Below are 13,065 nucleotides of genomic sequence, written 5' to 3'. Positions count from 1 at the left end.
CTGGGCAGGCTGCACTTTCTTCGTGCGGGGTGGCTCTCCTTACAGGGCGCACTCCTTGTGCGAGGGGCTTCCCTACACTGGGGACACCCCTGCCTGGCATGGCACTCCTTGCACACATCAGCACTGTGCGTGGGCCAGCTCATCACACAGATCAGAAGGCCCTGGGTTTGAACCCTGGACCTCCCATGTGGTAGATGGACGCTGTATCCGTTGAGCCAAATCTGCTTCCCAGTAGTAAGATTTTGATGATATTCTTTGATAATTTGTAATAAGTGTCTCACGACAATGCAAGGGGTTGGTGGTGGGATGATGTATGGGACTCCTGTATGATGTCGTGCATGTTTGCTTTGTAAGTTCACAACTCTTACTATACATTTATTGTTTATGTATGTTCACATATCAATGATATAATAGTAATACTTTGGTGGGTTGGGGAAAATACATCACATGTAAGATACTTTGGTTTCTAGTAATATTTTAAGGATGCTCTTTAATCATTAGTTAAACACGTTTCCTAACAATGCAAGGGATTGGTGGTAGAGTGAGTAATGAGAGTCCTGTATGATGTTATATATGTTTGTTTTGCAAGTCATAACTATTACTATACACTTAGTTCATGTATGTTTATGTATGAATGATATACTTCAATAAATTAAATAAATATATATTACTACTAACTATAGCCCATATCTTACATTTGGTGTATTTTCCCTCCAGCCCACCCTAATTATTAACACCTCATATTAGTATTTTATATTTGTTATGATTCATGAGAGAATATTTTCTTATTTCCAACTTCCACCACAGGATTCACTGTGTTATATAGTCCTATGCTTTGTATATTAATGAAAAATGATCATATTTTCCAAATCTCAAAAATAAGTAAGTGATACAGTGAATGGACACAGAGAGCAGACAGTTGGGGGTTGGGGGGAGGGGAGAGAAATAAATAAATAAATCTAAAAAAATTCAGTGATAAAAGTGGTATGGTTTTATACTTTTTTGTTTTATACTTTTGCAAATGTCTTTAGCTTGGCTTAGTTGAAGACAGTAGGATTCTCATATCTGCTTCTTCATTCAATTTGTTGTAATATGTTGTTTTCATTGAAGACTCTGAAGACAGTTTGGCTTCATGCACATATGAGCTTAGAGTAGAAAGGGATATTTTAATAGTCTGTTCAGATAATTGTGGATATTCTCTTGAAAGGACATCAAAACTCAAGTAGCCTCTTAGAGGTGTTGCAGTCTACCATATTGATGAATTTTTCGGTCTCTTATTAATATCTATTGGTTGTATTTTGCACTTCGGACCTTTTATATGCTTCTGTAACATCATATATTGCTCTTTTGGAAAATATTGATTTACTGTGTCAGGCAGCTATTCCAAATATTGACACATTTCATTACACAGTATTAAAAAAGTCACATTTGTTAGTGTCCTTACCAATCTCAGTAGAAATGTCTTTAAGTAGGAGGCTGTCAAACTCTTAGTCCAAGTTCTGAAATTCTAAGTTTTACTTGAAAAGCTCAGATTTTATCACTGGCAACAAATACTATCAATGGTTATCCTTGAAGTGACAGACTCACTTTGTTAATTTTTGAGAAAATGTCTGCCAGATACTGAGGTGTGAATCACTGTAGTTTGTCAGCTGTTCTTTTCAATGAAAAATGGAGATCCATGGGGATCTCACAACTCAAACAATAACATGTGTTTCTTTGAGAGAACCATTTTTCCTCAGTGTGTAATAGGCATGCTTTTATGTGTCCTTCCCATTTGTCACACAGAGTGTTAAAAAGGCATGTCCTGTGGGGAGTAGGTGTGGCTCAGGCTGTTGGGCACTTGCCTCTCATGTGGGAGGTCCTGGGTTCGGTTCCATTGCCTCCTGGAGAAGGCAAGCAAACAGTGAGCAGACATATGAGAGAACCATCTAGAGGAGTGGGGAATAAATAAAAATAAAAGTAAAAAAATAAATCTTTAAAAAAAAAAAGGCATGTATTGGGAGCAGATGTGGTGCAAGTGATTGGGCGTCCACCTCCCACATAGGAGGCCTGGGTTCAGTTGCTGGTCCCTCCTAAAGAAAAACAAACAGAACAATGGATGGGGGAGCCAACTGAAGGGAAAATAAAAAAAATAAGGCACATACTGCCTGAATTTGCACTAAATGCCACCATTGCTTTTTTTTCCCCCCTTAAGGAGGTACCAGGGATTGAACCCAGGACCTTGTAATGGGAAGCATGTGCACAACCTCTAAGCTTCAGCCACTCCCTGACGAGAGTTAATTTTTTTGTTTGATTTTTGTTTTTGTTTTTTTTAGGAGGTAGTGGGAATTGAACCTTTTACGTGTGAAGCAGGTGCTCAGCCACTTGACTTACATCCGCTTTCCTGCTTTTTGCACCTTCAGTGTAAATGTCAACACAGTGAATAAGACAAATAATGTTTGGTATTATTATAGAAGTGGTTTTAACTTTGTATAAACCTGAAAAGGTTTGGAACAACCCTGGGATATGTAGATCACACTTAGAGTTGCTGCTCTAAATTTTCTTCTAATTTTCTAATACATATATATATAAATACTTCTTTGTAATTTTTTAAATAAAAAAGATACTGTTTTATAACTATTGTGGTTATCAGTTTATCTTTCCATGTCAGTTCAAAAAGATGATCCTAGGCATGAATTTCAGCAGACCCTAGATTCATGATTCTCTGCTCGGGTAGGACTGCATAGTAGAACTTTTCTAGTGACTTTATGAGATTACATATAGTTGCTGAATAACCCCTTTCATGTGTTGCACATTTGATTGTTGTAGAGACAGAAAAAATGGTTACAGACCAGACCACTGTCCCAGGTGCATTTTTCAGTAATTCCTACCTGCTAAGGGAGAGTGGTTTAGAAGAAAGCCATAGTTTTTGATATGGGACTCTTGTGGGAAAAGGAAAAAACATTAAAGGCAGTGATAGTGTGAATAGCTGTGACTAGCTTTGAAAGTGAGCATCTCCTGAGAGGCTAGGATCATCAGAGAGCTTTTGATGCCTTGGCACTGCCTGCCAGGAGAAACCCGCCCTTCCCTCTGTGCCTTCTGCTTTGTGTCCCGGAGGTAACAGCGGTTTGTTTTCTGCCCTAGGGCACATGGTGACATCCAGCACTGCCGGAAGGCTCTCCATCGGGCTGTCCAGTGCACCAGCGATTACCCAGAGCACGTTTGTGAAGTGTTGCTTACCATGGAGAGGACAGAAGGTGGGGACCCCTAGCTCTCTGCTTCTGTCTTGGAGTCTGACCCATTTATCATTTGGTCTCAAGTAGGAGTATCTGATGTTTTATGCTTCTGTAAGAACAGACTGTTTTTACAGTCCAGGTGATGCTGAAAGCTTAGAATGTCACCTGTGCTCCCCAGTGACAATAGGTTCTTCTGCACTTTTACTCACATTCTCCTAATACAAGGAGGACTCTGCATGATGTAGCTCTAATGCAGGAATTCTCATTATTCTTTGTGGTAGGGGGCTGTCCTGTGCATTGTAACATGTTTTGCAGCAACGCTGGCCTCTCCCCACTAGATGCTAGTAGCAATTCCCCTAGTCATGACAATGACAAATATCTCCAGATTTGGCCAAATGTTGTCTGGGTGCAAGATCACTCCTGGCTGGAAAACCCTGCTCTAGCATAATAAAGAGCTTAGCGAGGCAAACAGCTAAATGGATTCCTTGGTCATATGTGCATCTCTTGTCAAATTTCAAAGCCATTACTATTAAGTTGTGTAACTACAACTAATAGGAAAATAGTGTGAATTTATCCATGGTCATTGTCCTGGATTTTGGGTATGAAATACTCAGAACTGGAAATAAAACACTCAGACAACAACAAAAGGACAAGAAAAACACCCCAACATTTATTACTCTGAGGAAGGAAAGTTTACCTCTTTGAGCCCTTAAAATTCTTCAGTTTAATATAGATGTCTTAGAACTTTTTACATTGGAATTTTTCATAACCTTTGCTATTGAGACCCATAGTGTTTTGGTTTCCAAGTCTCTTTTCTCAAAGAAAAGGGACATGTTAAAGCTAGAAGGACTATTTAAATTCTAAATTTTGAGCCTACCCTAATTAATTTTTCTTAAAATGGGGACCTGACTGTCCAGTTCTTTTTGTCTGATAAAAGAGATCTCTGAGGGAGGTATAAGGAGATTAGGGAAATTTTATGTTATTCTTCAAAAACCTAAAAAGTGAAAGTTTGTTTCTCCTATCAAGGTACTTTGGAAGACTGGGACATAGCTGTTCAGAAAACTGAAACTCGATTAGCTCGTGTGAATGAGCAGAGAATAAAGGTAATGATGGTATTTATTTGAAGTCTTTGGAATCTCTGGTAGCTATTTTGACTGTTTATATGAATATTTCTTGTCAAAAACTTTTAGGTCTTCCTAAGAAGTACCTTTTAGACAATATTGATGAAATATATGAGTCAATATTTCAACCTTTCTTGTACCATCTACTTTTAAAACCTTAGTTCCAACAATTAATACTTTTCAATGTAGTGGGGGAATTTGTCCTTAAAATTTACTGAAAAAGATTAAAAAGAATAAAAAGGGCCAAGCAGATACTATTACTCATACATTACAAGGGATCCTCACTTAACCCAATGAATGGAACGTGAAGACCCCCGAATTGGGACCCCAGTTGTATAGACAGAATTCTCAGAAGCCTGAAGAAGCCTCGGCAGTGAGTTCTGTGGGTGTTAGTCCTTTCGGTGATCTTTTTCATTTGGGTAATGACTTCCCATTCCCTCTCCCCTGTCACCATTGTTCTCAGTACACGTCAGTACAGTTAATATAATTGCTGCACTTAGTGACCCTTCATATTCCCAACTCTCTAGGCTGCGGAGAAGGAAGCAGCCCTTGCCCGGCAAGAAGAAGAAAAGGCTGAACAACGAAAGAGGGCCCGAGCTGAAAAGAAAGCCTTGAAAAAGAAGAAAAAGACGAGAGGTGCAGAGAAACGCAAAGCAGATGAGGATGATGAGAAAGAGTGGGGTGATGATGAAGAAGGTAAAGCTTTTTAGAAACTTTACTTTGAAACATCTCAAACTTAGAGAAATTGCAGAGAACTCCCCCCGCCCCAAACCGTTTAGGTGTAAGTTGCTAGAATGATGGCTGCCCCATCATCCTTCAAATACTTTAGAGTGTATGTCTTGCAAACAAGGACTTAAGACTATGCCTTACTACCATATAATGCTCAGACCCCATTCACGTTTCTCCATTTGTCCCGATAGTGTCCTTTGTAGCAAAAGAAGCCAGTTCAGGGTCACATGTGGCATTTAGTTGTCCTGTCTCTTGAGTCTCCTTCAGTTTAGAAGGTTCTCGGTTTTCCTTTGACACTTTGGAAGAGGACAAACCCCTCATTTGTACGTGTCCTTCAGTTTGGTTTTGTCTGGTGTTTCCTCACGAGGAAATTAAGGTTACATATCTTGGCAGGAGTAGCTCAGGGCTATGCTGTGTCCTTACTGAGTCCTGACAGGTGGCACTGGATTTCGATGTGCTCCATTACTGGTGACACTTCCTTTGACGCTTTGGTTTTGGTCGTTTCTGCCAGGCTTCTCCACTATGAATTTATTCTTCCTCTTTGTCATTAATAAAAGTGAACTTTTATTTTGAGGCTAGGAAAATTGTTTCATTCCTCATTGAACTTTCACATTATTTGTTTATTTTTAGCATATGGACTCATGGATACCTATTTTCTGCATGATTATAATCTGTTATCACATTTATGTTGATGCTCCAGTTACTCTAGATTTGGCTGGCAAGAGTCTCTTTAAACTGGCTTCTCTGCCCTTTTGACATGTCTGCATAATTCTTTGAGTACTTCCTTACTTTGCCATTAGGTTCTTTCCATAACCCAGTCCTGGAGTGAGTCATTTCTCCAGGGTTCCTTTAGGCGGAGAATGAGATTTAGAGGATACTGAGTGTGTTCATTGCTGTTGGAGTATTGCTGCTCCCAGGTCTTCTCAGTTCAGAGCTAGGGAGTGTGTGTGTGTTTTGTGTGTATGCGTGCACAAGTATATGTGTATATGCACATGCACACACCCATATTTATTTCTGTGTCTTTGTATAATGAAAACAAGGAGCTCATATCAATATCTCCAATTCCAGGGGTTCTTTTTTATTTTCTCCCTTTTCATATTTGTAAACCTCTTCTCTTAATGCTGAGAAACCTGGCTCTCATTGTCTTCAGTGTGTTATTTGATCAATTTCGTATGTATGTAACCAACTTCCTGTCACTGCCTTATCTCCATGTGGGTGCTCTCCACCCTCTTGGGCTCCAGCACTCTGTACCAGGCACTTCTTTGCACAGTTTCCCTTATCTCTCCACTCCCTGTGTTGGGCCATGGTCACCTCTGCTCTCCTGCATGGGAAACCTCCTCACTCTGCTTGGGTTCCCATTTCCCATACTGGGTCACTGTCGTTGCCCCATGGATGGACATCTGTTTCATCCCACCTGGGTTCCAACACTCCTTCCCCACTACCACTGCTATAGTCCTCCACCTTGCTTAGCCCACCTAATGGTTTTTGGACTTGGTAGAATTTTTCAACCAGTGCTTTTTTTGTTTTTGTTTTCCAGAGCATTTATTTTTTTATCTTTTTTAAAAAAATTTAAATACATAGATCACACAAAATGTTATATTAAATAATATGAGGTTCCATTATCTACCAGTGCTTTTATTACTTATTTCAGTTATGGGCAGTTGTGGGTCAGATTTGTTTGCGCAAAATTAATAAAGTAGAGAATTGTCTTCAGGCATTAAAAGACTATACATTTTCCTAGTGTAAATTTGTCAACCAGATGGCAACAGTAATGGAGTCATCATTCAATTGACATTTCTTAAGCATCTTTTCTGGGCCTTCAGAAACGACCAATGATAAGGTAAATGTGACCATGTAACCACAGTGGCATGTTATCGGGACTGTGGGAGACATGGGTGTGAATTGTGATGTAGGCTAAAGAAAGCACTAGTGGGTCTGCTCTCTGCAAGAAAGACTTCCTCCTGGAGGAAATGATGTGTGCACCTTGACATCTGGAGCGAGGAGTGAATGAGTGTCAGCTGATGAAGTGGGAAGGGGCAAGCCAGAGAGCTACTGTTAGCAATGCATGAAAGCACACAACAGCCTGGCATTTCCTGTGAGCAGCAAGTATTTGGGTTTGAGTTCTGCCGCAAAGCAGAGGGACAGACACAGTGGTGGATGCGACAGGAGCAATAAGCGGGCCAGCCAGCTGGGCTCAGCTTGGGGTTGATCTCAAAGGTAACATGTGGGGTTTAGACTATTGGGAAAGCAGTGCAGGGAGGGGGACCAAGAATACCTTGAAAGGTCTGTAAGCACGAGGCTTCAGATTGAATTTCAGAATGTCCCTCAGGAGGCAGTGGGTTGGACTTAGAATGTTGCTAAATTTGTTTGAAGGACCTAAAACAATATTGAAAGTTACTTAGAAAATGTAGACCCTTTGCAATGCTTTTCATTGTGAACATCACATCACATGTATATCAGAGTCACATAGAGAGCCTATTACAATGCAGATTTCCAGATTCTTTCCCATACTTTCTGACCTCGGCTTTTTAGGAGAGTGGTCCCAGATTTTGCTGTCTGAAGTCTGAGACCTTCTGGCATTTTATATTATTAGGAGTGGGCAGTGGCAACTTAGACTATTATTTCTACTTGCCCGTTTATTCTTATGTAGCTGGGGCCCAGAAAGTGGTGGACAGATCTTTTTGGTCAAGAAAGACTTCACAGAGGACACAGTACTGGTACCTCAACACATGTTTAGCAAGTGCAACTGTTAGAGATTAACCATATATAGTGGAAAGAGCATGTTCACTTAATAACTACATTGAACAGCTCACTGCAGAGAAGAAACAGTTAATCATTGCTGCTTTTCTTTGGAAAACCCATAGAGCCACCTTCCAAACATAGAAGAGTTGAGAACAGTGTGCCTCCAGCTGAAGAAGCACAAGACATAGAAGCGGAAACAGGACTTTTCGGGAAAAGTGCACCTGCAGACGTCGACGCCTCTTTAAAACTGAAGGACAAGGCAACCTCCCTGAAGAGGGACCTGCCGAAGGTGTCCCACGATAGCAGTAAGGACAACATAACAGTTTTTGTCAGCAACCTGCCCTACAGCATGGGTGAGCCTGATGGGAAGCTCAGGCCACTCTTTGAGACCTGTGGGGAAGTGGTGGAGATCCGCCCCATCTTCAGCAACCGTGGGGATTTTCGAGGGTACTGCTACGTGGAATTTAAAGAAGAGAAATCAGCTCTGCAGGCACTGGAGTTGGACCGTAGGAATGTAGAAGGCAGGCCAATGTTTGTGTCCCCCTGTGTGGATAAGAGCAAAAATCCTGATTTTAAGGTATGTTTATGGAAAAAAAGAATGCCTCTCGTGTAGGTAGGATTGCTTTAGATGGACTAGCCATTTTTTTCTTGCAGCAACTAATATGTGGAATATACTTAAAATTGTTGTCCTGTATTAAGAACTAAACTTCCAAGTTAACTGGGGTTTGTCCTACGCATGTTAACTGATGTCTGACTCACTGCTTGGTCAAATATAGCTTTCTTTGGTTGACGTCATAATGAGAATCAAATTAGGAATTGTATTAATGATTGTCTTCTGTTAATGCTTATGAGTGACAAGGACTGTGCTAAGTGTTTTGCATATTGCCTCGTTGACTCCTTATTCCAGGACTGAGAACAGCTGCTGGTACTCTGGTCAGTTTATAGATGAGGCAGTGGAGCATTAGAGAGGCCATGCAACTTGCCCAGGGTGACCCCAGTACTGAGTCCCAGAGCCCAGTTCTGTGGAGGAGGCTGGTACTGAACAGAATGTGGTGTGCTGGCTTTTGCCTTGTGCCACTGATTTTCTTTGCCTTCCTTCTTCCTGTAGGTGTTCAGGTACAGCACTGCCCTGGAGAAACACAAACTGTTTATTTCGGGTCTGCCTTTCTCCTGCACTAAAGAGGAACTGGAAGAAATTTGTAAAGCTCATGGCACCGTGAAGGACCTCAGGCTGGTTACTAACCGGGCTGGCAAGCCAAAGGTCTGCATCTAAGCAGATGGCACTTCGCCTTTTGGGCTTGGGAGAGTCTCACAGGGATGGGTGGGTGGCTGCGTAAAGGGGAGGCTCAGGCCAATTTCAATTCTATATCTTTTTAGAGATAGCTTAGGCTGCCACGAAACAAGTGATAGTTTTAACAGAAAGATAGGTACATTTGACTCTACTTACACATGGAATCAGATTAACCTGCTTGTAGAGAATTGTACTAAAAGGTATAAGATATTTGGGGAAAAAAATTACCATGAATTAGCAGGGTCCCCAGTGCAAGTCCCTGGCTTGTGGGGTCTGGTGGGCAGTGCTGTGGCTGGAGGCACTTGGGGCCTTGGGGTGAAGCGTCCCTCCTCTGCAGTCCTGCACCTCCTCCCCCAGGCTCCTCTTTTTCAAACAAGGCCTCCAGCCAGTTCACTTCCTCTGCTCGAGTCCCTTTACTGCATTTTCCCCGCTCGCCCCTTCTCTCCTGAGCCGCTTTTCCTTCAGTCTCCTATTAAATCCTTGGCGCTCCATTTAAGTGTGATTTTGGATTCTCATTCCCTTTCTCCCACCCAGTATCCAGGTTACTTGAATTGGCTGGAGTAAGGGAGGGGGCTGAAGGCACGGAGACAGTGAAGGTTTCCCTGGGCTGCTTATCCTGGGTCCAGTCTGCCTCATCAGCCTGTTTGCTGGACTTATACTTACCTGTTGTTTTCTTTCCCTTCCTCCCTCCGTCTCTTTCTTTCAGCACAAGGTACTGAACTTAAAAAGCTTTCTTAAGTTAAAATCATGAATAGCAGTAGGGAACAATAACAAGGCAGGAAAGCAAACCTAAAAGGATGGCATTGGGTTTAGCCCGACCTGGAGGTAGTCCTGAAGGTGCCTACTGTGAACTGGTTCACTGGTACAAGCCAGGGGTTTTAGTATGGAACCGCTTTACCTGCATTAGGAAGTTGTGTCCTGAATCTGTAGCATCTGACTGGGATCTGGATTTTGCCTCTTTCAGGGCCTGGCTTATGTTGAGTATGAAGATGAATCCCAGGCATCACAGGCTGTTTTGAAGATGGATGGCATGACTATCAAAGAGAATGTCATCAAAGTGGCTATCAGCAATCCCCCTCAGAGAAAAGTTCCAGAGAAGCCAGAGACGAGGAAAGCACCAGGGGGCCCCATGGTGCCACGGCAGATGTATGGAGCGTAAGTGTTTCTATGCTGGTCTAATGCAGATTTTATCCTGGCCAGCACCATTTCATGGACAATGAAGGCATAAACCATGGATGAATTAGTTTTCTGTTAGGATGAGCTAGAGCAAAATGCCCAGGCTTGCTCTTCGTTGTGATGATGTCCAGTTCAGCTGGAGCAGGGCATCTAGAGCAAATCCATGCTGAGTGTAAGCCCGAGAAGCATAAGCCCTTTTCTCAGTGGTTTTTGCTAGTTTATATCTGTTTAAACTTATTTAAGGTAAAAATTTTAGGTGGTTCGCCTAAATCACCTTTGCCAATTGAATCCATGTCTGTTTAAAACAAATCCTGACAACCGTATGGCTTGCCAAGATAATGGAGAGCTTTAGCTATAATCCAAATAAAAGCCATACCTTTCACCTGCTAGGAACAAGACAGCAAAATTGCAGGGTTACTTGGCGAGGTCTGAAAGATTCCAGCTATTTTTGTCCACCCCAGTGTGACTGTTGCACACGGTCAGTCCTTGCGAAACTGTGAAATCAACAAAGCTTATTAAAGTGATTTTTACCTAAGAGCTGAAAAGTTAAGAAGGTAGGAATCATCTTATCCTACTTGTTTTTTGTTTTTCACCTTTTACATTTGGATAATTTAAGACTGTCCTGACTTATTTTCACAAATAGATTAGGGGCCATGAATTGTACTTTAAAAGAGACATTCAATCTTTGCTCTTGCAGGCGGGGGAAGGGAAGGACCCAGCTCGCTCTCCTGCCTCGTGCCCTACAGCGCCCGAGTGCTACAGTTCCCCAGGCTGAGAACGGCCCTGCCCCACGTCCAGCAGGTGCCACCCCAGCGACTTCTGAGGCACCCAAGATGTCCAATGCTGACTTTGCCAAGTTGCTTCTGAGAAAGTGACTGGGATGCCGAGGGAAGGAAAATGCCTTACTTCATGCTGGCCAGGAAGCCCACCTGTCCCCCACCTTCACACTGGGCCTGGGGTGCTGCTTACCACAGCACTGTGGCTGGGGGCAGCACCTGAGTGTGTTTTCCTCTGGTTTAGACAGAGAGGAAGAAGGGTGTTCCAAGTAAGGAGGCTTCACATGCTCCCTCATATTGAGGGCAAGAGGAGGAAAACGCTCACTCTGCAGGTTGTAGTTTCCTGAGATATTTTGTGTCTTAAAGAGTGTGAGAAACAGAAGTGAAACTTGAACAGTTTTTGAAACCCACTGGTCCAAGTGGCTCCCTTTTATAAGACACTTGTCTTATACCCTGCACAACATATGTGCCCACCACTCTAATTTTTAAAAGATAAAATGGCGGATGCTAGTAATTCACCAGAACGGCCTATTTTAGTAAAGGGGTGGGAATAAGGGAAGTCACGTAAAAAATTTGATGGATTTTTGTTCAAGGCGGCTGTGTGTTTTTATATGATGTATTTGTAAATGACATGTCAACTCACTGTTTTTATGTTTCCTAAAAGCAAAATATTTGGCAATGTTTGTTTTATATAAGAATTCTGTATGCCACCTGCTGTGGCCCATTTTCTTTGCCTAATGACTAGTGACCTGTGTTTTGTCTAGAGTTTAGCCCTTTGATTTTGTTTAAATACCATGGAAAGTACAAATTTAAATTCTCCCCATTTAGCTTTGTTCATTAAACTGAAGTTCTTAAAAACTTCTTACTGAATGGTACTCAGATATTCATTCACATATGGATGTATTTTGAAATGGGTGTACCTTGCTTTCCCTAAAAGATGTGTAAATAGAATTTTTGTAAATCAAACCCTAGTGTCATGTTGATTTAAATTATTACAGCTGTGATTTGTCTTCTATTTTAAACTTCAGTTTACAGTAATTTGGCACTTAGCTTTTTTAACCGCTCATCTTTTATTAAATATTTGTGGCTTTGCCAGTTCAGTAGGGGAAGCGTACTTGCACCTTGGGGGATGTGGGGGGCAAACCAGGAATTCTTTTATCTGTAATGAAAATGAATTCCTGATTTATGTATTTTGTAGGTTTAAGTTTTTGTGCATCAGTTAAGCTTTACCTCCTCTTTTAACCTAAAAAATTTAAAGAAAAATTTTTAAAGAGATAAAAGTAGTCACAATAGTGTAACAAACTCCTGTGTACTTGTCTTTGAGCTTTGACATTTCTCATCTCATAGCACATCTTTCCTCATCTCTACCCTGCTTACTCTCCCCTTTTCATATTATATTGTGGTAAATCCCAGACAAAATAGCCTTCATCTGTCAATATTTTACTATGTATCTCTAAAAGAACTTGAAAAAGAAACCATATAATTTTGTCATTACTCCTAAAATCATTAGCAATACCTTTATGTTCTCAACATAGTTAATTTCAAATTTAGTCCCATAAATAAAAATTTCCCCCCATAAATTGATTGGTTCCTTTAAACTTGCAATTTGTTTGTTAGACACTACTCCTATATTAAAGTCTAGCAGTGGCTATTGTACCAGTCAGAAGAACCTGTTAACATTAAATCCTTCTGCAGTATTGCTATAGTCTGCTTGCTTCATCACTGAAGCCCATACAGTTGGTGAGATTATTTGGGTTAGCTACTGGTCAGGTCCTTGCCAGGAAATACTCTCATCTGGTTTCATATTCTCAAATTCAATGAAGGCACGTTATAGGGATGAACCTTTTCAAACTTGAGCAGGACCCAATTGGGTTTGGGATGTTGACTGTTCTAGAAATAGATTTCTGGAAATTTACGAGCAGATTGTTTTCTCCAGAAAATCAAAAACTGACGGTAAATTGAAACATGAAAGACCACTTCATTTATTAGCATTTCAGTGAAAAATCAGTAATTCA

At 41.2% G+C, this 13,065-nt stretch overlaps 1 protein-coding gene across 4 annotated transcripts in view; it reads left to right on the top strand.

The window, feature by feature from the left end:
- SART3 (spliceosome associated factor 3, U4/U6 recycling protein) overlaps window positions 1–12,630 on the top strand; it is a 55,796-nt gene extending 43,166 nt beyond the window's left edge. For all 4 annotated transcript variants that reach the window (XM_023592187.3, XM_071209826.1, XM_058281488.1 and 1 more), the window contains 7 exons: window positions 3,124–3,236; window positions 4,242–4,318; window positions 4,864–5,032; window positions 7,930–8,384; window positions 8,916–9,068; window positions 10,063–10,253; window positions 10,972–12,630. In XM_023592187.3, the coding sequence (XP_023447955.2) occupies window positions 3,124–3,236; window positions 4,242–4,318; window positions 4,864–5,032; window positions 7,930–8,384; window positions 8,916–9,068; window positions 10,063–10,253; window positions 10,972–11,149 (1,336 nt within the window). In that variant the 3' untranslated portion in view covers window positions 11,150–12,630. The remainder of the gene's footprint in view (window positions 1–3,123; window positions 3,237–4,241; window positions 4,319–4,863; window positions 5,033–7,929; window positions 8,385–8,915; window positions 9,069–10,062; window positions 10,254–10,971) is intronic.
- The last annotated feature ends 435 nt before the right edge of the window (window positions 12,631–13,065 follow it).

The sequence above is a fragment of the Dasypus novemcinctus genome, chromosome 19, assembly GCF_030445035.2.
Source record: "Dasypus novemcinctus isolate mDasNov1 chromosome 19, mDasNov1.1.hap2, whole genome shotgun sequence".
NCBI lineage: Eukaryota > Metazoa > Chordata > Mammalia > Cingulata > Dasypodidae > Dasypus > Dasypus novemcinctus.
This window is presented reverse-complemented; position numbering and strand designations above follow the sequence as displayed.